At 38.7% G+C, this 27,851-nt stretch overlaps 1 protein-coding gene across 2 annotated transcripts in view; it reads left to right on the top strand.

Moving 5' to 3' along the window:
• Nucleotides 1–22,116, top strand: part of LOC143287925 (SH2 domain-containing protein 4B-like) — a 33,470-nt gene extending 11,354 nt beyond the window's left edge. Inside the window, exons 5-12 of one of the 2 annotated variants that reach the window (XM_076596170.1) lie at nt 1,786–1,942; nt 3,956–4,045; nt 7,805–7,919; nt 9,460–9,622; nt 15,401–15,563; nt 16,626–16,786; nt 19,023–19,243; nt 19,889–22,116. In XM_076596170.1, the coding sequence (XP_076452285.1) occupies nt 1,786–1,942; nt 3,956–4,045; nt 7,805–7,919; nt 9,460–9,622; nt 15,401–15,563; nt 16,626–16,786; nt 19,023–19,243; nt 19,889–20,008 (1,190 nt within the window). In that variant the 3' untranslated portion in view covers nt 20,009–22,116. The remainder of the gene's footprint in view (nt 1–1,785; nt 1,943–3,955; nt 4,046–7,804; nt 7,920–9,459; nt 9,623–15,400; nt 15,564–16,625; nt 16,787–19,022; nt 19,244–19,888) is intronic. The other variant, XM_076596177.1, reaches the window with a different exon arrangement.
• The last annotated feature ends 5,735 nt before the right edge of the window (nt 22,117–27,851 follow it).

Genomic DNA, 27,851 nt, shown 5'->3' with positions numbered 1-27,851 from the left:
TTTGGTTTTTTGATGTGTTTTTTTTTTCTGCAGTGGGGGATGGGGGAAATTGTTGGTGTTGGATGTGATAGTGTGAGGAGGAAGAGGAAGGAAGGAGTGTGTTGCAACCTGTCCCAATGTCAGTGGGGATTTACTGTGCTTCAGTCACAATGGACGTCCAGCGGGCTTCTTTGTGTCAGGACGTGAAGGATTTAGAATCAGAGCTGGATCTTTTGCTGGGTTTCGAGTCGGGTGTGTTTGTGGATGAGAACTTTTATCAGTTGGAAGGTAGGGGGATTGTGAGGCTTCTTAATCTTTAATAAAATAAATAAATAAATAATTTTTTTTTTAAATTGGCAGTTATATGTTTTTGCAGTTGTGTGTTTATGTTTATTTATTTATGCCTTTAATTGTTTATAATAGTAGATTGTGAGCAGGTTGAGTGTGTGAGCAGGTTGGGTGTGTATGCTGCACACAACACACACACAGACACACACACACACACACACACACACACACACACACACACACACACACACACACAGCAGTTTGTGTGTGTGTATACAGTGTCTGTGTGTGGTCTTCAGTTTTAGGTCTTTCCACTTGAAGTGATATCAGATTTGGGGAAAAAAAGGGGGATGTATGTGAAGGTTGTGGATGTGGATACTTGATACTTGAACCAGTGTCTGAGTGTGATAGTGATGGTGTGTGTGTGTGTTTGTGATTGTATTTGACTCTGTGTGTGTGTGAGTGTGGGTGTGTGTCTCATTGTGTGTGTGCGCTGTTACTTGTCTGTGTGTGAGAGTGTATGTGTGTGGAAAAAAGGTCACAATTTGAGAATCTGAAGGGGAAAAACTGAGAATGTGAGCAAAATGATGAACCAAAAATAAATAGATTGATCTATAGGTAAGTAAATGAAATAACAACCGAACACTAATGATATATGGACTGTACAGCAAATACCGAGCATTTTGAGATAGCAAGTTGAAATCATTGAAAACTCCTTCAAGAAGAACATAGAGAAAAATTAGAAAAAAGGTTTTTTATGGCACTCAAGTATTATGTGGTTGCTGGAAACCGGCAGTTCACGTCTGTATGTAATTATATGAGCATTCAATGCATATTCACCAACTTTGTTGAATTAAGTAATGAGAGTGTCAAACTGTCTTTAATTTGATACTATCAATGTACTGGGTATTTATAGGCTTTATAGGTGTGTGTGTGTGTGTGTGTGTGTGTGTTATTAGTATTCGCCAACTTTGTTGAATTTAGGAATGAGAGTGTCTACCTGTGTTTGATTTGATAATATCAATGCACTGTGTATTTATTTGATTTATAAGTGTGTGTGTGTGTACTTACGTTTAACTCATTGAAACCTATATTTGATCGCTTGATGGGTTGAAATGTGTTTCCATGTTCCCGTATTTGATGCATAAAACGCAAGCAAAAGGAATTAACTTCTTAAGTATTTTCAGCAGTGCCCACATGTGTCAGATTGGAGGAAAAATCAGTTGATGTCAATGTATATTTTCTTTGTTTTTCTGAATCAGTATGACAAGGAAGCCTGCCAAGGCTGTAAACTTCCTATGGTTGAATGGGTTAATGTTTGTTGAACAATACCACTCAAATGTGTGACTAGTGAATTGTTCAATGGACAGACATTGAAAGACTCAGAAAGAAAGAGAGAGCTTGAGAGCATGAGAATGGTTGGAAAACAAATAAACACACAGAAGCATAGAAAGGGAGAGAATCAGTGGTTACATTTCTGTGCATTCACTCTTCGTTCATCATTGTGTGTTTGTGCAGGAAGCAAAAAGGTGGACTTTTTACAAGGCGCAGATGGCTGCGAGTGGGTGTGGGTGATGGGGGAGCACAAGAATGACTTGACCATCGAGGAAATCCTGGAGAAAGAGGCACAGCAGGAGGCACAGCAGCAAGCTGAACAGGAGACTCTGGCACTGAAGTATGTGTTGCATGAAGCATGCCTGCTGTTTGCACAGAGATGCCACATTTAGAACCAGGTGTCAGCTGGGCTTTTTGAAAGGCAATGGGGTGGGATGGGCATGGGGGAAGAGGCTGACTGCTAAATGGAACAGTTTGAAATGCAGTTCAAATTTGCAGTATTGGGGTGTATGGATTTATTCTAAATCTTTTTAGCATTTAACATGATTTTTTAATAACAAGCATCAACAGGAAAGGAACACTTGGAGGAATCTTATTTGGTGAAAGTAAAGAAGTTACAGGTTTGTAAGATAGCTAATGAGGTTTTAAGGTTGTATCTGTGTAAGATATATTTTGTAAGTTTTAAGAGTTTTAAAATATGTTGTGTTTGTTTTTTTTTTAGGGTTGTAAGATATTTCAGCTGTGTACCTCTGGTTTTGCATGCCTGCAGTAGTTGCTGTTCTATGCTGTGTTTCTGTGGTGTCACTTTTTGTTGGTGACATGAAGTCCTTATTTGTTGTACTAGTTTGCATGGGTGTGCTTCATTCCATGCCTGGTTACTGTTTAAGTGTATTCATCATTCATGAACTTGTCAGTGGTGTGAAATTGAACAGGCTTGTTTAGTAAAGAAGTACGGTAAAATACAAGAGGTTACTAACGTTTGTTTTTTTTTTGGTACATACACTTTGGGCCTTGTTTACTTTGCTAAAGGTATGTCAAATCCTAAGTGCTGAATAGATTTTGAAGTGGTCAAGTGTTTGGATATGCCGTGATAGTCCAAGGCATGAAAAGTAAAAGACTATGCTTTAGAGCAGTACTGGTTAGTGTATCAAGTATAAATAACTATGCATATTGAGAAAGTGGTGATGATATACATGTGCGGTAACGTGCTTTTGGCGAGTGGTTTGGCAATGTGTGGCACTGGTGGAGAGAGTGTCTTTGCACTGTGCGGTACTTTCAGTGAGATGGTTCTGGCATGGCCCATTCTTGTGACAGCATGTGATGGTGGGGAAAAATCACTTTAGAACTCAATGCATGTGACAGTTAAGTTGCTGGTGCAGACTGACAGTACCGCTTTTGGTTGTTGTTGCTGTTGTTATTTGTTTTAACCTGTTAAACTGATTTGGTGATTACTGTTGGTCTGGCCATTCAAGTGAAATTTTTACTACTTTATTTGTTTTTGATTTTAATTAGAATGTTTCATTTTTGGTCAGGATAAAGATTTTTTTTATTAAAAAAAAGAGAGAGAGAGAGAGAGGGGAAAAAAAAGAAAGAGCAAGTGCTTGCCTGATAGAATAATTCTTAGACCAACAAGACATTCAGTAACTGTTATTGTTCTTTATAATTTCAAAAGACTTTCTTTTCATTGTTTTCTGCATCATGCAAAACTTATGTTTAGGAAAGTGCGAAGCCTCTTTAGTCATTTTTAAAATGTTTGGAATTTATGTGAAAATTGCCAATGAAATAATTTTTTAACCATCCAAGCATCTTGTCAGTAAGCATGAACTTTGTCAGTCTGATGATTACGACTGTGGAATTGAAGAATTTCTGAATTTCTGATTCCCATCCCTGAAGGATACACTGGGGGAAGAAAGATATATCCTTTGATCAGAACAAAAACACACTTCTTTTTTTTTTCCAAATTGAATCAGATTCTTTTTTTGGCAACTGGACATTTATATTGTCAGCTCTGTTATTTTTGTGTTATGATTTTCATTGTTGTTGATGAAGATAACAAAGTACAAGCTCTTGGTGTTTGTCACAGACATAACAGGAATGTCAGTTCTTTTTTAAAATATTTTAAAAGGATCTAAAATGCTTTCCTTCATTAAAAAGAACTGTTTCCTTGTGGTTTGTTGTATAAAGATTGTTTATTATATCCAGCTTTCCCCTATAAGGATGCTGACACCAAGAGCTTGTGGATGTTGTTGGAGAATGAGTAACAACAAAAGCTTGATGTGTGTCTACTTGACTGTAATATTGATTGTGCTTGAATGAATGCTGTGTTGGTGGCTAAGCTGTTGTGCTCTTACAGGGAGAAAGAGGAGCAGGAACTGAAGGAAAAGATAGAGGCGGAAAAGCTGCGCATGAAGCAGGAAACTGAGCGGCTAGAAAAAGAAATGAAGTAAGAGGACAGTGGCGTGTGCTACTTCTACATCGCATTGTAGTTCAGAATTTCAGTGATTTGCTGTTGAGTGCCAACTGATTAAGAGAAACGATCATTCAGGTGCAGCTATACAGGTAGATTGTGAGAAAGTAACAAAGTGTTATAAGTTTGTTCATTTTAAATGTTGTTTTTTTTTACTCACTTGTGTAAACAAAGTGAGTCTATGTTTTAACCCGGTGTTCGGTTGTCTGTGTGTGTGTGTCTGTGAGTCCGTGGTAAACTTTAACATTGACATTTTCTCTGCAAATACTTTGTTAGTTGACACCAAATTTGGCATAAAAATAGGAAAAATTCAGTTCTTCCCAGTCATCTTGTTTAAAACAATATTGCACCTCTGAGATGGGCACAAAAAATTTTTTTAAAAAGAAGCCAAATTATATGCAAACTGAATTCACTGTTTTTGGGGGGTTTTTTTATTCTCTAAACTTGGCACTTTGATCTGATATTCTGACACAACAACAAGAGCAGTCATTTTTATCATTTTTCGTTCAAACAGGAACTTCTTTTGCTAAGCATGGATGTTATATTTATTTTGCATGTCTTTGGTGCAGATAGTAAAAAAGGGAAATTAATCTGTAATTAATGTTAGGGGGCTTAATTTGCTTTAAACTTATCTTTCTCATCTTAAACATTACATGTTGAAATTATACTCAATACATAAAAAGCTTGTGTGTTTTACTCTCAGTGTACAGGGCTTTCATTATGTTCATTCGCCCAAGTGGTCTTTTTCGGAAAATACTAAAATCAATACGATGAGTGGACTTTACAGATCTGTTGGCTGAGCCCTGAAGGTCATGGGCAAAAATCAATTGCGTATACATATTTATACATACTCAAAGCGTGTGCTCATATTCTTTGCAAACGCAAACAATGCCATTTTGTTTCAAGTTGTTGACCTGCCCGTTCAATCCTATATTCAATCGACAATACACGATAACATGTGATGGGAAGTTGGAGAAGGAGACCATTAAAAATTTATACAGAGAAAGATTTGTGAATGCCTCATCACTTACTGGATTATGCCCCAAACTGCCATAAAAATATCCGCAGAATCAGTCAGAATTCACAGTTAAAAATAATAAACCATGAGAGTTAATACCCTTGAATCGATGAAACGTAAAAATTTCCAGTCTTGACTTTTCTCAAAATGAAGTCCTTTTCACGTTTAGAAGTACTTGTACATGGCTCTACATGTTATTAGTTTAACAAAATACTAAATTTTCATATCAACTTTAAAACTATAAAACTAGAATGAACATAAAAGAGAAGTTGAATCAGCCGTGTCAACCGGGTGTAACTAAACTTGTACATCTATCTAGATCCAGAGAAAACGGCTAAATGTTGCAGTGTGATTGCGGCGATAGCCACGTCTCCTTTACCGCAGACTTAAAAAGAATTTTTAATTGCCCTAAAAGATTTTTTGAATGCCCAAGTTACACCAGAATATTATGATTTAAACAGCGTTCTCACTGCGAATACCACAATCGACTTATCGCCCTTTAAAAAAGCATGTTTAAATATTATATTTTTGAACGTCAGTGAAGGAGCCACAGTAGTGTAATGGGTAAGACAGTTTCTTCTCACCTGAACACGTGGGGTTCGAATCTGCCGTTAGGACTTTTTTTTTTCTTTTTCTTTTAACCCGAAGCTTTATAATAACAAATACAGAACACATTTTAACAATTACATTTTTTAAATTTTTATTTTATTTTAGTGTATCACAAGTGAGTCTTGAAGGCCTTGCCTCTCTTGTAATTTAAAAAAAAAATTTATAACTGTTTTGTGAGTTTAAATATCAGTGTACTGACTCTGTGTTTACTTTTACTTTTATGTGCTTGTGTAGCTCTGTCAGGATGATAGGTTGTTGATAAAAGCATTGAATGATGGATGGCTGCATGTGTGTGTGTGTGTGTGTGTGCGTGCGCGCATGTGTTTGTGTGTGTGTGTGATTTTGTGTGAGTGTGTTTGTCTTCTCTTTATGTTTTGCTGACAGACAGTCTGCAGTAACTCATGGTAATCAAAGCTTGTTTTTTATTGAAAAATAGGGTAATGGGATGATTTGGATATATCATGTATTTCAAATATGTCTAGAAATTGCATGCATTATGTTTCTACAAGTGGAACATTGTAGTGCTGGTGGATGTGGATTATGTTATGTAGTGTGCTGAGCCTGAAGGGAGAACACTGTTCATTTCATACTGATTACGGGACAGTAGTTGTGTATTGACAGGTTAATGTTGTTCTGATAGAAGCAGCAAAGAAAGGTCAAAAGAACATATCACACATGGAACAACTAAGCACAGTATGATCAGAATACATGTAGTTTAATGCTTTGGCAAAGTGGATTTGCTAATTCATTCAGCAAAGCAGATCAACAATATGTAAGAAGATATAATTGCATCAGTGACATGCTTGGTAAAAAAGACATGATCAGTGAATGCCTGATACAGTTTTCGCGTATCACCCATCTTTTAATTATTTTATTTATTCTTCACCAGTGTTTAGGAAAATAGTTATAAAGAAAATTGTGTATCAGGATCATGTGCAAACGTTGCACACGTATCAAGTCCAGAAGATGACTCGGAGATGATGAGAAAAGAAACTGTCAGTCGGTGGCTTTTAATATTTCACTGATAAAAAAGGTGCTCAACATTTCTTTAGGCTGTATACCATATCCTAGAAAAAAAACTGCATTATGTTTGTTTTGTTTATTGTCTGTTGATTTTGGTTATTTCAGTTTGTTTCATTTACCTTTTAAATTTGTTTATTTGCTTATTTATCTTTTTTTTTTCCTGGTTCAGTTATTGATGCGGTGGACTTGTAGGTGCCTGGTTAGCGGCATGCTCCCTGGTGGTTTAATTGACAGTGTTGTGCATTGTGTTCTGCATTTTATTACTAGTGGGTGTCGGACCATACTTTTATGGGGGACTGAAAGTCTTTTCAGATTCATGGGAGTAGGAGAGTTGATACTGTTCAGTTATTAGTTCACTAGTGTTGTAGACACTTTTGTTTTCATCTCTTTCTTCCACCCCTACCATCATTAATCTTTACATATATTTTGATTTTTGTGATTTTAGACATTCATATCTCTGTCAGTCTGTTTATTCCCTCCCCCCCCCCCCCTACCGCTCTCTCTCTGACACACACACACATGAATGTATATATATATGTACACTGTTAATGCATATTCATCAAATTATACAACTATTCATAAATAATGTGCTTGTTTGTGCTTTGCATTCTGTCCCAGGTCTTGTTTTATTTTGAACATTTGAGGTTATCAATAAATCTCCCAGCGATGAACTGAACAAATATTTAGCAATTGCTTAGTTTTTTTTAATTGATTTTAAATTGTGCAGAAGAATTTGCAACAGTCACGTTTCTGACTTGGAATTTATATGTTTATCATTGAAAATGTAATCGCAAACAGATGGAAATGAGTCACATCTTTTGTTTTGAAAACCTTCTGTGGATAAAAACTTTAGACATCATTCTGAATCAAGACACATGATTTTCAAGAAATATTTTAAGCAAATAACTGTTGTAAGAATTGTCTGTTTCAGTTGAATGTGCTAATGTATGGGCTTGCATGTGCATGGTCATGTGGAATGTTCTTGTTTAATGTCTGTATCAAAAACGGGGGGGAAAAGTAACCTGAACAGTTATGATAGTTGATGCACTGTTCACACCATGACTGATGGTGCATGTGTACAACAGACAGACAGAGGAGTTGAGCAAATCCAGCACCAAGGCCAAGGATGAGCTGGCCAAGATTGCACAGCTGAGACATCAGTATGAACAGCGAGAACAGCAACGTCTTAAGGAGCTCAGTGTAAGTGTTATAATGATAGAACAGATCAGTGTGTTGTAGAACAGAAACATATCCGGGAGCTCAGTTTCATGTGGAACAGAAACTGTAAGTGCTAGAGAACAGAAAGTGCTAGAGAACAGAAACCTCTCCAGGAGAAAGAGTAAAAGTATAGAACAAACAAACAAAAAAGATAGAGAATGCGTTATAGAACAAACGTCCTCAGGAGCTCAGCATAAAGGCAATAGATAAGAAACACAAAAAAGCTGAGTATGTTGGAGAATACACAGATTTTTGTGTACACACACTTAGATTACTCACTTGAATGATTAAGTTTGCATGAACATGCAGATCCAGCTTTCAGCTGAATCCAGTTACATTGTATAGTATTACTATTGCATATGCTAACACACATGAAATGCTGGCATAATGCATTTACTGTGTGTAGTATTACTGTCACATATGCGGATATGAAAACCAAACATAAACTGTCAGCAGAAAAACAGAATTATGTTTCCAGACACTGCTAAATTCAAGAAACGAAATCTCTGGCCCATCTTGTGCCAGAAATACCCACCAGAGATGGAATTGATAGGTGGTGAGAATTTCTGGAAGAGATTCAGTAGCAGATTAGGGTATTTTTGTAAATGAACTTGTGTGTGGCCCAAGCATCACCTTTTCGACACACCTTCTTTGTTAAAATTTGTCCTAGTGTGAATTTGAGTCTGAGTCTGTGTTCATTGATGTACCAAACAGAAATAAGCCCTGATAATGTAATTCGAGCACCATGGACACACACACACATGCACACACACACACGCACGTGCGCACACACACACACACACACATACACACACACACACACAACACCACCACAACAACCAGAACCACAACTCCACACCACACCACACCACAACCACAACCAGAACCAGAATCACAACACTACATGCACGCGCGCGTGAGCACACACACACACACACACACACCACACCACACCACACCACACCACACCACAACCAGAACCAGAATCACAACACTACACACACACACGCACACATACACGCACACACACACCACACCACACCAAGCCACACCACTCACACAAACATACACACACAGAGCGGGGAAGAGGAAAGAATTGCTTGTACACAGACAAATCAAAAACCACGATCAAGAATAAAGAGTTTCAGTTGTGGGAATAAAATCAGAATATTGTTCTTTTTCTTTTGACAGCAGTGTTGACAGGTTTTTAGTTGTAAACTGTTTAAAAAGAAGAAAAAAAAAAAGTTGGATTTTTTCCTGTGTATTGTGAGATTGTCAACAAGACGATTTCCAGCATAGTGGAAAAACTTTGGCATGGGTGTGCAAGTCAATTTCATCTCCCACTCTCATCTTTTATGCCCTCCCCGACACCCCCCTCAGTCCTGTCTCACCCAATAATTCGTAAATAAAAGAAAAGATTAACAACATTGGGTGGCACACATCATATTGTTTATTTGTATGGTTTGAAAAATTTTTTTTTCATGTAACAATATTTTTTTAAGATGTATTTTGTTGGTTGCAGGATGAGCAGAAACGTTTGCGGCGTAGGTCGATGGAGGTGATGGAGACGGAGAAAAACCGTCGCAGTAAGGAGATCTACGTGAAGTGGAAAACCCACAGAGTGGAGCTGGAGAAGCAGGTGGAGGAGGGCAGTAAGGAGGTGGAGGAGTCCTGGAAGATGAATGGTCAGCAGTGTTGTGTTGAATGGTCAGCCGTGTTGTATTATGTTGTGTTGAATGGTCAGCCGTGTTGTGTTGAATGGTCAGCTGTGTTGTATTATGTTGTGTTGAATGATCAGCAGTGTTGTATTGAATGGTCAGCCGTGTTGTATTATGTTGTGTTGAATGGTCAGCAGTGTTGTATTATGTTGTGTTGAATGGTCAGCTGTGTTGTATTATGTTATGTTGAATGGTCAGCTGTGTTGTGTTGAATGGTCAGCTGTGTTGTATTATGTTATGTTGAATGGTCAGCTGTGTTGTATTATGTTGTGTTGAATGGTCAGCTGCGTTGTATTATGTTGTGTTGAATGGTCAGCTGTGTTGTATTATGTTGTGTTGAATGGTCAGCTGTGTTGTGTTATGTTGTGTTGAATGGTCAGCTGTGTTGTATTATGTTGTGTTGAATGGTCAGTTGTGTTGTATTATGTTGTGTAGAATTGTCAGCTGTGTTGAATTGTCAGCCGTGTTGTATTGTGTTGTGTTGAAAGGTCAGCAGTGTTGTATTATGTTGTGTTGAATTGTCAGCAGTGTTGTATTGTGTTGTGTTAAATGGTCAGCTGTGTTGTATTATGTTGTGTTGAATTGTCAGCTGTGTTGTGTTGAATGGTCAGCTGTGTTGTATTATGTTGGTTGAATGGTCAGCTGTGTTGTATTATGTTGTGTTGAATGGTCAGCTGTGTTGTGTTGAATTGTCAGCCGTGTTGTATTGTGTTGAATGGTCAGCTGTGTTGTATTATGTTGTGTTGAATTGTCAGCCGTGTTGTATTGTGTTGTGTTGAATGGTCAGCTGTGTTGTATTGTGTTGTTTCGAATTGTCAGCTGTCTTGTGTTAAATGGTCAGCTGTGTTGCGTTGAATGGTCAGCAGTGTTGTACTAAATTGTCAGCCGTGTTTGTTGAATTGTCAGCTGTGTTGTGTTGATTTGTCAGTTGTGTTGTGTTGTGTCAAATTGTCAGCTGTGTGTCAAATGGTCAGTATTATTTTGTGTTGAATGGTCAGCAGTGTTGTGTTAAATGGTCAGCTGTATTGTGTATTATGTTGTGTTGAATGGTCAGCTGTGTTGTATTATGTTGTGTTGAATGGTCAGCTGTGTTGTGTTGAATGGTCAGCTGTGTTGTATTGTGTTGTGTCGAATTGTCTGCTGTCTTGTGTTGAATGGTCAGCAGTGTTGTGTTGAATTGTCAGCAGTGTTTGTTGAATTGTCAGCTGTGTTGTGTTGATTTGTCAGCTGTGTTGTGTCAAATTGTCAGCTGTGTTGTGTTGAATGGTCAGCAGTGTTGTGTTATGTTGTGTTGAATGGTCAGCTGTATTGTGTTGAATGGTCAGCTGTGTTGTGTTGAATGGTCAGAAGTGTTGTGTTATGTTGTGTTGAATGGTCAGCTGTATTGTGTTGAATGGTCAGCTGTGTTGTATTATGTTGTGTTGAATGATCAGCAGTGTTGTGTTGAATAGTCAGCTGTATTGTGTTGAATGGTCAGCTGTGTTGTGTTGAACGGTCAGCAGTGTTGTGTTATGTTGTGTTGAATGGTCAGCTGTATTGTGTTGAATGGTCAGCTGTATTGTGTTGAATGGTCAGCTGTGTTGTGTTGAATGGTCAGCTGTGTTGTGTTGAATGGTCAGCTGTGTTGTGTTGAACGGTCAGCAGTGTTGTATTATGTTGTGTTGAATGGTCAGCTGTCTTGTGTTGAATGGTCAGCTGTGTTGTATTGTGTTGAATGGTCAGCAGTGTTGTGTTGATTTGTCAGCTGTGTTGTATTGTGTTGGGTCGAATTGTCAGCTGTGTTGTGTTGAATGGTCAGCTGTGTTGTGTTGAAATGTCAGCAGTGTTGTGTTGAATTGTCAGCAGTGTTTGTTGAATTTGTCAGCTGTGTTGTGTTGTGTTGTGTCAAATTGTCAGCTATGTTGGTTGAATTGTCAGCTGTGTTGTGCGGAATGGTCTGCTGTGTTGTGTTGTGTTGTGTCGAATAGTCAGCTGTGTTGTGTTGAATTGTCAGCTGTGTTGTGTGTTGTGCTGTACTGTGTTGTGTTGCATTGTGTTGGATGGTCAGCTGTGTTGTGTTGTGTTGAATGGTCAGTTGTGTTGTGCTGTACTGTGTTGTGTTGCATTGTGTTGAAAGGTCAGCTGTGTTGCATTGTGTTGCCTTGTGTTGTGCTGCGTTTAATGGTCAGCTGTGTTGTTTTGTGTTGTTTTGAATGGTTAGCTGTTTGTGTTATGTTGCGCTGTGCTGTGCTGTGCTGTACTGTACTGAACTGTACAGTATGCAATGCATTGTATTGTACAGAACTGTACTGTGTTGTGTTGCAGTATGTTGTGTTGTCCTGCACTGTACTGAACTGTACTGTACTGTGTTGTGTTGCATTGTGTTGTGTTGTCCTGTACTGTACTGAACAGAACTGTACTGCATTGTGTTGTATTGCGTTGTGTTGTGTTGTCTTGTACTGTACTGAACTGAACTGTACTGTACTGCGTTGTGATGCATTGTGTCGTGTTGTCATGTACTGTACTCAACTGTACTGTACTGTGATGTGTTGTATTGCATGACATGGCATTGCATTGTATTGTATTGTGTTGTGTTACACTATATTGTGTTGTGTCGAATATAATATTGTACAGTGGAGTGATGGCCTAGAAGTAACGCGTCCACCTAGGAAGCGAGAGAATCGAGTGCGCTAGTTCGAATCATGGCTCAGCCACCAATATTTTCTCCCCCTCCACTAGACCTTGAGTGGTGGTCTGGATGCTAGTCATTCGGATGAGATGACAAACTGAGGTCCCGTTTGCAGCATGCACTTAGCTCATGTAATAGAACCCATGGCAACAAAAGTGTTGTTCCTGGCAAAATTCTGTAGAAAAATCCACTTCAATAGGAAAAACAAATAAAACTGCACGCAGGAAAAAATACAAAAAAAAAGGGTAGCGCTGTAGTGTAGCGACGCGCTCTCCCTGGGGAGAGCAGCCCGAATTTCACACAGTGAAATCTGTTGTGACAAAAAGAGAAATACAACGCAATACAATATTGTATTGTGTTGTATTTAATTGTGTTGTATTGCATTGTGTTACATTTTGTCACAACAAATTTCTCTGTGTGAAATTCCGGCTGGTTTTCCTGGGGAGAGTGCTTAACCAAAGTGCAGTGCTCCCCCCCCACCCCCGCCCCCCTTTTTTTGCTGCTGTTTTTTCTGTCTGCAAGTGTATTTGTCATACTATCAAAGTGAATTGTTCTACAGACTCTCACCAGAGACAACCCTCTCGGTTGTTACATGTGCTAAATGCATGCTGCATGAGATTTTGATTTGTCATCTCGTCAGAATGACAAGTCCCAGATCACAGCTCAAGGTTTAGTGGAAGTGGGAGTAAAGATGGCAGTCTGTATTAGGGACTTGAACTCATGGAAACCCACTTCGACATCACCACTAGGTGACAGCTTCTCAAGTTCCTTGGTGATGTCTGAGCCTGTTTTGCATCCCTGTCTGTGTATCATATGGCATGGGTCAGTCTCAAAGTCGGATTTTATCTTTATCTCCATTTGTGGTTGTGCTTGACTGTCTAACAGTCCCCTGTGATGATACTGGGGGGCTTTTTGTTTTAAGAATGATGTTCCCACTTTCAGGAAATTTGTGTGTTGGAAGTTTGTTATTTTCTCTCATTCTCGTATTTCTGCTTTTTTTTTTGCTTTTTTTTTTTGCCCCCACTATTGTTTCTTTGCCATTTTCTGTGTTGATACTCTTACCTATCGGTTTATCTGTTTGTGTTCAAGAAAGTCTCATCTATTTTTGGGGTGGGGTGTTGTTTTAGACATGATTAGTGAACAGTTTTATTAGATTGTACATCCTATTTTTCATCCTGATGACAAATACCACTTTAGATTTAACAGGTCAGATTATTGGACTATTTTATTTGACAAAAGTATTGGACTGTTTCAGAGGCCAGATATCATTCCAGACATAACTCATTGCTGGACTGTTTCAAAATATATGTGCATGCACTCAAGGCCTGACTGTGCGCACTGGATGCTGCTGCTGATCAGGCATCTGCCTAGCAGATATGGTATAGTGTTGGACTGTTTCAGAGGACAGCTGATATTCCGTATATGTGACACACTGTTGGACTGTTTCACACAGAGAAATCTGATGTGATAAAAAGAAATACAAATACAAATACAGTACTGTTTCAGAGGACAGCTGATATTCCATATATGTGACAGACTGTTGGACTGTTTCAGAGGACAGCTAATATTCTATGTGTGACACACTGTTGGACTGTTTCAGAGGACAGCTAATATTCTGTGAGTGACACACTGTTGGACTGTTTCAGAGGACAGCTAATATTGTATTTATGTGACACACTGTTGGACTGTTTCAGAGGACAGCTATTACTCCATGTGTGACAAACTGTTAATCTGTTTCAGTGAGCAGATAATATTCTGTTTGTGGTGTGACACACTGTTGGACCGATTTCAGAGGACAGCTATTATTCCATGTGTGACACTTTGTATGACTGCTACAGCAGACAGCTGTTATTCTATATGTGACACACTGTTTGACTGTTTTAGAGGACAGCTAATATTCCATATATGTGACACACATGCTTTGAAGACTCTACGAGTTGAAATACACAACTTCTCCTCTCCCAAGTGGGTTCATAATTTTCCTCTTGTTTTTTGTGTATCCTGTTCGACACACTGTTGGACTATTTCAGAGGAAAGCTAATATTCCATGTATGTGACACAGTGTTGGACTGTTTCAGAGGACAGCTATTATTCCATGTGTGACACACTGTTGGACTGTTTCAGAGGGCAGCTATTATTCCATATATGTGACACACTGTTGGACTGTTTCAGAGGACAGCTATCATACCATGTGTGACACACTGTTGGACTGTTTCAGAGGACAGCTATCATACCATGTGTGACACACTGTTGGACTGTTTCAGAGGACAGCTATCATACCATGTGTGACACACTGTTGGACTGTTTCAGAGGACAGCTATCATACCATGTGTGACATGCTGTTGGACTGTTTCAGAGGACAGCTATCATACCATGTGTGACACACTGTTGGACTGTTTCAGAGGACAGCTATCATACCATGTGTGACATGCTGTTGGACTGTTTCAGAGGACAGCTATCATACCATGTGTGACACACTGTAGGACTGTTTCAGAGGACAGCTATAATTCCATGTATTGATGGGCGCAATAGCCAAATGGTTAAAGCATTGGGACTTTCAGTCTGAGGGTCCTGGGTTCGAATCTCGGTGGCGCCTGGTGGGTAAAGGGTGGAGATTTTTCTGATTTCCCAGGTCAACATATGTGCAGACCTGCTAGTGCCTGAACCTCTTTCGTGTGTATACGCATGTAGAAGATCAAATATGCACGTTAAAGGTCCTGTAATCCATGTCAGCATTCGGTGGGTTGTGGAAACAGGAACATACCCAGCATGCACACCCCCGAAAATGGAGTATGGCTGCATACATGGTGGGGTAAATAAACAAAACGGTCATACACGTAAAATGTTACATGACTGTCTGAGTGTGTATGTGTGCATGCATGAAATCTGATTGAATGACACATGAAACGAATGATGAGCGCCCAGTGGTAGCTATCAGTCGGCTCTACCCAGGTAGGCAGTCCGTTGTGCAAATAACCCTGTGTTTGCAAAGTGCTTAGAGCTTGGTCTCTTAACGAGGATAGGCGCTATATAAGTATCCATATCAATCAATCAATCAAACTGTTGGACTGTTTCAGAGGACAAAGCCAAAGAAGCAGAGGAAGAGATGCGGAACGTGGCACGCAGGGCACGTATTGAGTACAAAGAGTCCTTACGACGAGCTAGTCAAGTCATCCAGACTGCGAAAGCTTTCAGCAGTCCTGCAGCTTCTTCACAGAATAAACCTCCCATTCCACCAAAGTGAGTAACTGAAATAGAGTTGTGTCTTGAAAATTGTGCTCAAGAGGTGGATATCGTTGTTCTTGATTCCTTTGTTCACATTTTGTTTTTATATGGCATTGGAAGTTATGGATCACTAAACCAGGAACACGTTTAGGCATATGTCTGCGTTTGGCCTGTTTTTAATGTGTTTGAATTGTGTTTTCAACTACACATACTTTACCGTGACCCACTAATACAGACTCCTGTTTTTAAGTTCATATAACTTCGCACTAACAGACATGTCTTTGCATTGTCTTTTGAAGTCCTTATGCCTTTGCACTCACAGACATATAACAGCAGGAATAAGAACACATGTACAAAAGACAATCATCAAGGTGTCATTAGAAAGCAGTGAAGGCTGTGATGATAAATAGATGTTTGCTCCTCTCAATGCTGTTCCCCTCCATACCACAGACGTTCTCTCATTGAGCCTCATTCAGTATATTTACAGACTGTATGATGATAATTATTACAGTCATTACTCTATCTGACTCTCATATGTTTGCTTGCTTGTAAGAATGCACTTAAAGTTGATAAACTGCCTGTTAAGACTTGCTTGTGTTCACACGCATTGAAGAATGAGATCTTTTTGTTAGGTTTTTTTTGTTAAATCCATTTATTTCTCAGCAATAATATGCACAAAATATTTCAGTATCTTCTGTATGCATATTTTTGGGTTGCATGTAGGTGTGTGTTGTATATGTTTGTGTGTGTGTGTTTGAGTCACTGTGTTTATGAATGTGTGTGTTGTGTATGTCTGTGTGTTTTTCAGTGGAGTTGCTTTTTTGTGTGTGTCTTTCTGGGGTCTTTTTTCACCTCCACTCTTGCACATTTCTTTGTTACCTTAATCATGGACAGTTGCTTTGTGTTTCATTGATTTTCAAACAGTGCTCACTGATGTCTGGGTTTCTTGTTGCTCTCTTGTGGATTGTTTAGTGTGCCTCTGTCTTGTGTGATTGTGTGAGCATGTGCGCTGAGGCTTAATTAAGCAACTCGCTCAAACAGTAACTGTGTCTGAAGACTGTGTGCTGTGGATATCAGGAGAGTGAACAATCAGGCGTCAGTGAAAGGCAGTAAAGGCAAGCCCAGGCCCCTGCGCCCCCGCAATCGTGCCATGGTCATCGACTGGTTTGTGAAGGAGGAGAAAGAGAAGGGCTCAGGCCTGGATCCTGACACAGGGAAAGTTGCTGAGTGGTTCCATGGTAAGACAGTGTGTTGTCTGTGTTTGTGTGTGCATGCGTGAAAATGTGTGTGTGTGATGTTTGTATACAATCTGTGTGTGGGTGTGTGCGCGCATGCATGCCTGCATGTTTACACCTGAACATGTTTGAATGAATGTGCATTTGGTTAAAGTAAATTGATATGAAACACTTTTCATATATATTTTAATATGAAGACTCGTAAGTTAAACCATACCTATGTGGGCATATACGACCAAGTGGGTAACAAAAACCTGTGAAGTTTGAAGTGTGAATTACATGAGATGATGTCTCAGTGTAAAGTGCTTATTATACCCGATTGTGTTTGAGAGTAAAGTGCTTGTTTCTTTGTGTAAAGTACTTATTACATCAGATGATGTCAGTGTAAAGTATTTATTATAGCAGATGATGTCTCATTGTAAAGTAATTATTACCCCAGGCGATGTCTCAGTGTAAAGTGCTTATCATACCAGATGATGTCTCAATATAAAGTGCTTATCACACATGATGACGTCAGTGTAAAGTGCTAATCATGCATGTCTCAGTGTAATATGCTTATCACCCCAGATAATGGCTCAGTGTAAAGTGTTAATCACACCAGATGATGGCTCAGTGTAAAGTGTTAATCACACCAGATGATGGCTCAGAGTAAAGTGCTAATCACACCAGATGATGGCTCAGTGTAAAGTGTTAATAACACCAGATGATGGCTCAGAGTAAAGTGCTAATCACACTAGATGATGGCTGAGTGTAAAGTGCTAATCACACCACATGATGTCTCAATGTAAAGTGCTAATCACACCACATGATGTCTCAATGTAAAGTGCTCATCACACCAGATGGTGTCTCAATGTAAAGTGCTAATCACACCAGATGATGGCTGAGTGTAAAGTGCTAATCACACCACATGATGTCTCAATGTGAAGTGCTCATCACACCAGATGATGTCTCAGTGTAAAGTGCTAATCACACCAGATGATGTCTCAATGTAAAGTGCTAATCACACCAGATGATGTCTCAGTGTAAAGTGCTAATCACACCACATGATGTCTCAATGTAAAGTGCTAATCACACCAGATGATGTCTCAGTGTAAAGTGCTAATCACACCACATGATGTCTCAATGTGAAGTGCTCATCACACTAGATGATGTCTCAGTGTAAAGTGCTAATCACACCAGATGATGTCTCAATGTAAAGTGCTAATCACACCACATGATGTCTCAATGTAAAGTGCTAATCACACCAGATGATTTCTCAATGTAAAGTGCTAATCACACCAGATGATGTCTCAGTATAAAGTGCTAAGCACACCACATGATGTCTCAATGTAAAGTGCTGATCACACCAGATGATGTCTCAGTGTAAAGTGCTAATCCCACCAGATGATGGCTGAGTGTAAAGTGCTAATCACACCAGATGATGTCTCAGTGTAAAGTGCTAATCACACCACATGATGTCTCAGTGTAAAGTGCTAATCACACCAGATGATGGCTCAATGTAAAGTGCTAATCACACCACATGATGTCTCAATGTAAAGTGCTAATCACACCAGATGATGTCTCAGTGTAAAGTGCTAATCCCACCAGATGATGGCTGAGTGTAAAGTGCTAATCACACCACATGATGTCTCAGTATAAAGCGCTCATCACACCACATGATGTCTCAATATAAAGTGGTAAACACACCACATGATGTCTCAATATAAAGTGCTCATAACACCACATGATGCCTCAGTGTAAAGTGCTCATCACACCACATGATGTCTCAATGTAAAGTGCTAATCACACCAGATGATGTCTCATTGTAAAGTGCTAATCACACCACATGATGGTTCAGAGTAAAGTGCTAATCACACCACATGATGTCTCAATGTAAAGTGCTAATCACACCACATGATGTCTCAATGTAAAGTGCTAATCACACCAGATGATGGCTCAGAGTAAAGTGCTAATCACTCTACATGGTGTCTCAATGTAAAGTGCTCATCACACAAAATGATGTCTCGAAGTAAAGTGCTTATTACACCAGATGGTGTCTTGATGTAAAATTTGATGAAGTCTCAGAGCAAAGTGCATGTTGAACCTGATGCAGTGAGTTGATGGGGACAAAAGTATGAGGCAGACAGGTGGCCTTGATTTTGCAGGTGACTTTTTTCTTTCCTAAAAATGTTATTATTTATTATTATTATCTTTTTATCTTTTTTCTTATATAAATGATATATTTCTGTGTTTTTGTCAGGTGTGATCAACCGCACAGAAGCAGAGAAACTGCTGGCGGAGAAAGGAACGGGAGCGTTCTTGGTGCGCGTCAGTGAGCGAGTGTGGGGTTACACCATCTCCTACCAAGAGCAGAACCGCTGCAAACATTTCTTGATAGACACCACAGACGAGGGCTACCAGTTCATTGGAATAGACCAGCTGGTCCACAAGTCTTTGGCAGAGTTGATCACGTTCCATGTGGTGAGATCATTTGCTTGCAGAAATAGTTGTCAGTCAGTGGTCATTTAACACTGGACTAGGTGCTTTTCCTTGCAGTATTAGAATCAGAATTGTTTTATTATCTCCAGTAGAGAGATGAAGAGTGGTGAAGTCTGCGATCATACAGATTTCAAGCGGAACAGTGAAATATTTCATTCAGTATAAAAGCAAGCCCCACACCCCCCCAAAAAAATAAAGGGAAAAAAAAGTCACCTCCCACCTTCCTCACCCTCCACACACACGTTACTAGTATGTGGAGATATATGTGAGTTTATTTCAGGCTTGATCTGTCAGCTTACTGGCTTAGGATTTATAGACTTTAGTACTGTGCCTGGTTCTTGGACCCAGTAAAATAAAACCAATATTTGATTGATTGGCAATTTCATGAGAAAAGAAACAGAATAAGTTTGATTGCTAAAGGGAGGAAACCAAGGAGTGTGATAAAGTAAGTGTGTGTGGGCATGAGCATGGGCAGCCTGTTGTGCAAGTGACCCTGCGTTTGTAAAGCACTTAGAGCTTGGTCTCTGACTGAGGATAGGCGCTGTATTAACTCTGTATCCATATCATCATAATCATCATCATCAAAAATGAGAATGAGGAACACCTGACCCTTGTGTCAAATTTCAGGAGACGCCCATCACGATATCGGGTCAGGAGAAGCTGAGCAAGCCAGTGGGGCAAACCACGGACCCCCCTGACTACTGGGAGCTGTTTCAAGGAAACAAGACAGAGTTCACTGCGTTATAGCAGCAAGGTGGCCTGCCTGTGGTCGGTTCTTCTTGCCTTGCAGCCCCATGTCCTGATTCCATCAGTCACTCACTCCTGTGCTGAGAGATACGTTAAACATGGACTGCTGTCAGGATTGTGGTCTTGCAGGGCGTGTTCAGTCAGAGTTAACCTGGTTGCGCATTTCTTTTGTGTACTGTGTGGCTGCTTTGCACATTACTGGTTGTTGCTGTTTTTTTGTTTTTTTTAAGCTGCCAAAAATGTATTTCGTCCAGAAAAAATCATCAACATTGTTTTATTATTTTTACCTCTTGTCAGGGTTTTTTGTTTTTTGCTGTTGTTTAAAATCATGTCAGGAATATACTGCTGGCTGTTTTTTTACCTAGTTTGACTAAGGTAACTTTGATATACATTTTAGTGTGTTAAAGTGTATTTCAGGGGTAAGATTTTGAATGATCATAGTGTGATTTAAAAAAAAAAATTAGGTACTATCTTTTATGTGAGTTGTACCAATAATTTTTTTTTTTTTTACATCATTATTTCATGTCTGTTATCTGGTTTATAGAAACAAACTAGTCTGTACAAGTGAAGACATTCTTAGTAATTCAGACTTTATTTTTGTTGTTGTTACCCTTTCGATTGTTTAGCATTGCTAAATGTTCCTCAGTGCTGAAATAACAGCAGTTAAGAGAAACCCATCAAAGCAGTATTTTTTGGCATTATGTTTCACACAAGATTAGTCATCAGTTCCTATTCCCTCCTGCCTGCCTTGCCTTTCATGTCCCAACCACATATATATGATAGTCAGTTGTGTCGGACTATGACCATCAGAACAGCAGAGGAGGCAACTGCTGTCCCGATCATTTGGGCTATAATTTGATTATAGTGGAGAGAGTTGTGCCCAGGTAACATCCCTACTCTTTCTGCCAAGAGGGCTTTAGGACGGTCGGCGTTAGGATGGTCCCCAAAGGCCAACTAACTCCCAAGGCTACAGCACTAAGAGCCAGTGCAATCTTACAACATACCCAGACAAGAACACACACATCACAGAGATCGCACAAACCGCACATTTTGTATTGTCACCTTCACATTACCATTCTTCACATATGTTCATCTGTAAGATGTGACCCGCATGAAAGAAACAACAGTATAGCTTGCTCAGTGAGCCACTGTGAAAGACACATTAGTTTGAAGTAGAGTGAACATGGCAGCACATCTTCTCCTGGGTGGGATAGCTGAGTGGTTAAAGCATTGGACTTTTAATCTGCGGGTCTCGGGTTTGAATCTTGGTAACGGCGCCTGGTGAGTAAAGGGGTTTGAATCTTGGTAACGGCGCCTGGTGAGTAAAGGGTGAGAGATTTTTCTAATTTCCGAGGTCAGCATATGTGCAGACCTGCTTGTGCCTGAACCCCCTTCGTGTGTATACGCATGAAGATGATCAAGTAAGCATGTTAAAGATCCTGTAATCCATGTCAGCGTTTGGTGGATTATAAAGACAACATACCCAGCAGGCACACCCAGAAAACTGACTATGGCTGCCTGCATAGGGGAATAAATAAAATGGTCATACAGGTAAAATGTTACATGTCTGTCTGAGAGTGTATGTGTGCATGCCTGAAATCTGATTGAACAACAAGAAATGAACGATTAGCGCCCAATGGCAGCCGTCAGTCGGCTCTACCCAGGTAGGCAGCCTGTTGTGCAAAGGACCCTGTGTTTGTAAAGTGCATAGAGCTTGTTCTCTGACTGAGGATAGGCGCTATATAAGTATCCATATCATTCATCATTCATTCATCCCCCTTTACTCTGTGAAGAGTCGTTGGGGCACCGCACTGAACTGTTCACCAGATTCCACCAGGTCTGTTTGTTTGTCACTCACCTGGCAGCACATACAGTAGCATAAGATAAGATCACCTTCATTTTTAACCAAAAAGATGCTCTTGTGCATATGTGCTCCGCTGGTATTTGAAACGAAGAAGATTTTAGGCCAGTTAGATATGTAGATGAGAGGGAACAAAATGCCACAGTAATTGTGAAGTTCAACCCCCTTTTTTTTTTCTTTTTTTTTATAAAGGCAATAACATGGTCTGTCCTAACTTTGATTTTCAGTCCTCATGGAAGTTCCTGTATGTATAAATTATACCCCTTGAAAAAAAAGAAAAGATTAATGCAAAATCCTACAATCAAATGACAGATTTGGGAAACTCCAGTGTATGTTCAAAACTACCAAACCATGGTTGAATGAAACTTCCAAATTTACTGCACCATTACCTTTCTAGGTGCTCCCAGTGTTGCATTGCAAGTTGCACTTACTTAGAGTCAACACAAACTACAGTGTACATTTAGTTTCAGTTTCAATTTCAAGTTGTCAAAGCATGCAGGCGTATTCATATTTGCTACACCACGTCTACTGTTAAAAAAAAAAAAGAAGAAAAAATAGCAGCGGATGCCTGACTATCACATAAACCCTACACACTGATCAGGCTGTGAGAGCCAACCCTAGGTTTCTGCATAAGAAAAAAAACAACCTTGTTACATTTAGCAAGATGAATAGAAGAAAAGAAATCCAGAGCTATCAGAATCACAAATGATTCTGAGGCGAAAATGGAAAAGCCCTTTCCAAGGTAAAAAGATGTTTGCATTTTTGAATCAGTAGTGACATGCTGTTCTGCTTCTATTTTTTAATTTTTATTCTGAGCAGTATAAAAATTTTTGTTTCCCAAAGAATTTTTGTGTTTAACAAGTGTGGGTATTACTTTTCATCTATGATTCAGATGTTTGTGTATTTTTTATAGTTTTTTTTTTGTTGTTGTGCTAAGTCTTGCTAATGGACAGGTAATATTCGTCTCAGTCAGTTGGTGGCCATAGCATTGGATTGCAGAGATAACATCATTTGTCTGATAAAGGCTACTGAAATGTACAGTTTGGAATATATTGCCTACTTTTTTTCTGCATTTAGTTTGAGTATTTAGTATCGTTTTATTGTGTTTCACATTCCTTCTCTTTGTGTCTGTTTGATATTCAGTTAACAGGAATATCATACCAAAAAGGATGAATAAAGGAAAGAAGTCTTAAGGCAATGTTTAATCTGTTCACTGCCTATAAGATGTCAGCTGACATCCTAAACAAAGTGCTTCCTCAGTGCATATATATATATATATGTCCTCTGACATCCTGCATCTATTCAGATTTTTTCTTTTATCAGAATTTGGTTCAGTAAACTTAAACATACTCTGAACAGTTAGTTTGATGTGTTTGGATTAATTGAGCACGAAAAGTATTATATTCACTTTGAAATGCCTGAATAGTTATCAACAATCAAAATAATTGGGAAAGAAGCCCAGATTCAGAATCAGCATTCATTTTCCTTCACAAAAAACATTCAGTGTCATTCTGTGTTTCCTTCACTCTTTGTGCTAGAATTTAAGGAAAAACATTTTTCCCCCAGAATTCTCAGAATTCCCTGACAAGGGGAGAGCACTTTTCTTCTTTTTTTTGTGTGCAAAATTGTCTGGCACTGAAGGGGTTAAAGGCTTTCAAACGCTTGAGTCCGTTGTGCTGATCTGTTCCTTTATTTGTGGAGGGCTATTATTTATATATCCTTAAGTATAGTGCTTTGTAGGATTCGGTGTTGAAATTCCTCATTTGTATCAATCTTCATGTGGCTGGCGTTTTGCAGGATCAGTGCCGCCCAAAGAAACCCTTCCTCTTTTTTCTTGATTTAACATTTCAAATATTTGTTGTGTTTATGAAATTCTTTTAGTGATTTACTTAGTAGTTGTAACACTGTAGTCTGGAAAGAATGATACTCTCATCTACACACATGCTGTATTTTATCATATTCGGTGTATGTTAAGCAGTGCTGGCTCATTCTTGCTCTCTTCCTCTCTTCTGTTTGTTTCTCATTTTCTCAATCTCTCAAATGCGCATACACACATTTGCATGCCGGCACAAACACATGCACACACTGATACATCTGATATCCATCATGTCCACCAGGTAAAAGTACAATGTTTTTTGAGAAAATATACATATGTTCATCTTTACTGTTCAAACCAGTTTGTGATTAATCAAATATGCGCTTAGGGCCCATTATTATATTTATGTTATACTTGTTTGTAAAAAAAAAACAAAAAAACTTGCGGCAAGGTTCATGTTGGATATCTGATCATGTTTGTAGTCATTTGACTGCCAAGCCTGTTGATGTTATTGATTGTTGAAAGAGTTCATCTTGATCTGATTTATGATTGTGTGAATCATTATTTGACTGCTGCTGTGTTCTCTCATTGCCTGCTGAAGCTGTTGGTAGCGTGATTGTTGACAGGATTCAGGGTCACATGGTTGGACGTAATTCATATTGATTGCACTGTTGATGGTTGGTGTTCAGGACTGTTAATGATTGATGTTCATTGATTGGACTGATGATGGTTGATGTTAATTGATTGGACTGAAGATGGTTGGTTTTCACTGATTGCACTGTTGATAGTTCATTGAATTGCTGATCATTCTGATGGTTGATGTTCTCTGACTGGACTGTTATAGTTGGTGTTCATTAATTCATGTTCTGTGTGTCTGTTATGAACTGTAAAATAAATTGTGTGTGTGTGTGTTCATTGATGAAGCCTTATCTTTTCCATGCAGTGTTTTCTCTGACCAGATCTTTATTTTGGGAGTGTAAGTTGCTGTTGCTCTTGTGTATTATGCAAGGAAATCAAAGTCTAGTATTTTTTTATATGTTCATTTTGATACTACGTTCGTTTTCATTCCTTTGCTTTGCTTTGCTGTTATCAGGCAATATTAAAGAAATTGTGGCCCACCTATGTACTGGTATTAATTGGATATTTAAAACACTGGCATATGCATATTATGGGCCTGTGTATCCTTACTCATGTTTTTCCCCTGTGCTGTTTTTGGATGTGACATGGTATGTACTGCTGGTTTTGTACAGTATGTAGCTATTTTAACACAGGTGTTCATGGAGCAGAAATACATTACTGCCTTCTTTTTTTCCCCCTTCATTGTTTGTGGTCACATTTGATCGTTTTATCTTTGGTGCTGCAGTTAGTTGGTGGAACTGCTGTGTGGACTGCAGCTGTTTTTTGCAGACTTCTTTGTGGGTCAGGCTACTGCTGTGGGGGGAGGATTCCAGGGTCTCTTTTAGTATAAATACAATCCCGACCTTCTGGACATTCTGTGGTAGAAATTTCCTGCGTTTCTTTCATTCTCTGTTTTTCTGGCCCTCCTTTTTTTTTTTTCTTTTTTTTTTGGTGGGGGGGGGGGGGGAGTTTTTTTGGTGCCGTATCCTCTCTTATACTCTGCCTTTCTGGTCAGTTCACTTATATATTGTTTTTTTGTGTTTTTTTTGAAAAGGCATGAATATTTTCTTGTCCTTTTTTTGGACTTGATAATCAGGCGTTCTTACTATGTTTATTCCTTTTTGCTCCTTGAACATGTAAGTGTGTGCTGACATTTTGTTGTTTTGTATACATTGTATCTGTTATATATAGTTTTGCATGTTGTGTATACTTATGATTGTGTTCAGGTTGCTTTTTTGTTGTTGTTGTCTTCTTTTTTTTTAATTTTTTTTTTTTACTTCTAGCAAACTTTGACAGAATAGTCTATATCAAAGGTGCGTCCAAAGTTAATGTGTATGAATATGATTGTACGTGCGTTTAATTTTCTTTTCCAGGTGTGTGTGTGTGTGTGTGTGTAATTCTTCGGGATCAACATCGACAGTGTTTTCAGTCCTGTAATGGCCAAGTGTGGTCAACTGTACAATAGCAACAATGATAAATGATAAGTTAGACTGTGTCAGGGCACGTTGTTCTGCTTTATGTGTCCATGTTGTTGTCACTGTTCTGCTGCTCTTGTGGTGGTACAATTTATATTGCGGTTACGAAATGCTTCCAGGAAAGTATTTGTGCATTTACCTTGGAAGTGAGGTGATTTTGATTAAAGAGTACAGGATGGAGGTAAAAGATATCTTTGTTCCTGGATATGCACCTGAAGTGGAATGATTTGCACTATCAGTGTAGTATCATTCTAAAAGCATTTGCAAAACAGTATCACATGCAGATTTATTCCAAACATTTTGAAATAAAAATCTTTTGTTAATCTGTCAGTATTTGTGTGTGTGTGTTTTGTTTTATATATATATTTTATTGTATTGTTTGACTGGTTTACTTTAGTTGTCTTTTTTTTTCTTTTTTTTTTTTTAGAAGAAAAAAAAGATTGGTCAAAATGTATAATATGTACATCTACTCTCATGAGTGATGTCTTTACATTTGTTAAGGTTTGTCAAAACTACTTAGAGTTGAGTGTGTGATACATTTTTACTTTTTATTTTCTCAGTATGTTTCTATTGCCTCTTTGGTGCAGAGAAACATTACATAAAAAGAACAGACTGACAGGGATGCCAAGGAAAGGGTAGACAGAAGGGAAAAAAACTGCCTAAAAACAAATTGGGGGAAATACTTTCAACCTATGTATGAATGGCCACGTAAGATCTGTCTTATCTGATGATCTCTACCAGCCAACAGTTAACTCCAAACCCTTCTGTCCCACAGAACATATCAGTGCAGAAACTGTAGATCTGATTGTCTGAAGAACAGTTTCTACTCCACTGCCATCTCATACATTTTCTATGTCTTTCCATCGCTTTCTTTCTGACATAATGTGAAATGAGCAAATATCTGCTATCTTGCCTTAATGTGTGAAAGTCTGTTCTCTTGGTGTACAAGCATTGTTGCTCCAATGTGTTCATTTGTATCTATGCTATAAAAAAAATCTTAGATGTCATTTCACATCATTTTGTTTAAGTGCTTCATTTGTAATTGGGTTTTGACCCATGATGTGCATTATATCAGTGAGATTAAAAACACTGCAAATCTCCTGTTAAATGATTGACTGATAAAGAAGACCACTCTGACAAAGGAAAATGATAGACATTACAAGGGTACAGGTGAGCAATCGACTCTAGGAGGTATTGGACTGCTTAAGGTCTTCTTGTGTCCTGTTGCAATTCGTGTGTTGTGTAAGGTGAGCAATGAGAGACAAAGAAAGGTGAAGTTCTGTGTGAGCATTAATGAGATTCTTCTGTTTTGTCAGTAGTGTTATCCCCTTTACTATATACATATAAATAAGATATATATTTAAATGAATGTATATATATTTTTTCATTTCTAATGGTTGACCACTTGAGTTGTAGTGTAAACTAGTTAGACACAGTTATGTCATGGCGTTGATGATGGAACCCGTCAAGCTGACCATGCGTGAAGCGGGTGTGTTTCTAGTTTCATTTCATCATTGTAGACAAGAATGCCACTTGATTTGAAGCACACTTTTGTATTTTTGCTTGTTCCATGGTCTAGAGCTTCTTTATTCAAAGCATGTTCACATTCTGTGCAAAATCATTGCAATGTCAGTTCTGGTGTGTGTAGTTTTTTTTTGTTTTTTTTTGTTTTTTTTTTTTGTTCCACTTTCTTTACTCTTCTTGAGATTAAGAACTGCTGCATGGTGATTCTGTTCAATTTTTTTTTTGTGTGTGTGTGTACTACATGTGTACACCAGCCTGCAAGTGTGCCTCTTGTCATTGCCTGGTCCACTTTGGATGCTGGATGTGTTGAAGACAGTTTTAAATGACATGGGAATTTTCCTTTTTTTCTGTTTTAAATAGCATGGGAATTTTCCTTTTTGTCTGTTTTAAATAGCATCAGGGAATTTCCTTTTTGTCTGCCAATGGCTAGCTTTTTCTGCAATAGTTCATTTTTTATTTCTGTCATTTTCTTTTTGCCTTCCACTCCAGACTTCTTTCTATATATTAAAAAGAAAACGAACAAAAAAGAAAAAAAAGAAAAAGAAAAAA

This window comes from Babylonia areolata, chromosome 1 (genome assembly GCF_041734735.1).
Source record: "Babylonia areolata isolate BAREFJ2019XMU chromosome 1, ASM4173473v1, whole genome shotgun sequence".
Classification (NCBI taxonomy): domain Eukaryota; kingdom Metazoa; phylum Mollusca; class Gastropoda; order Neogastropoda; family Buccinidae; genus Babylonia; species Babylonia areolata.
Note: the sequence above shows the minus strand (reverse complement) of the source record. Positions and strands in the feature narration are given on the sequence as shown.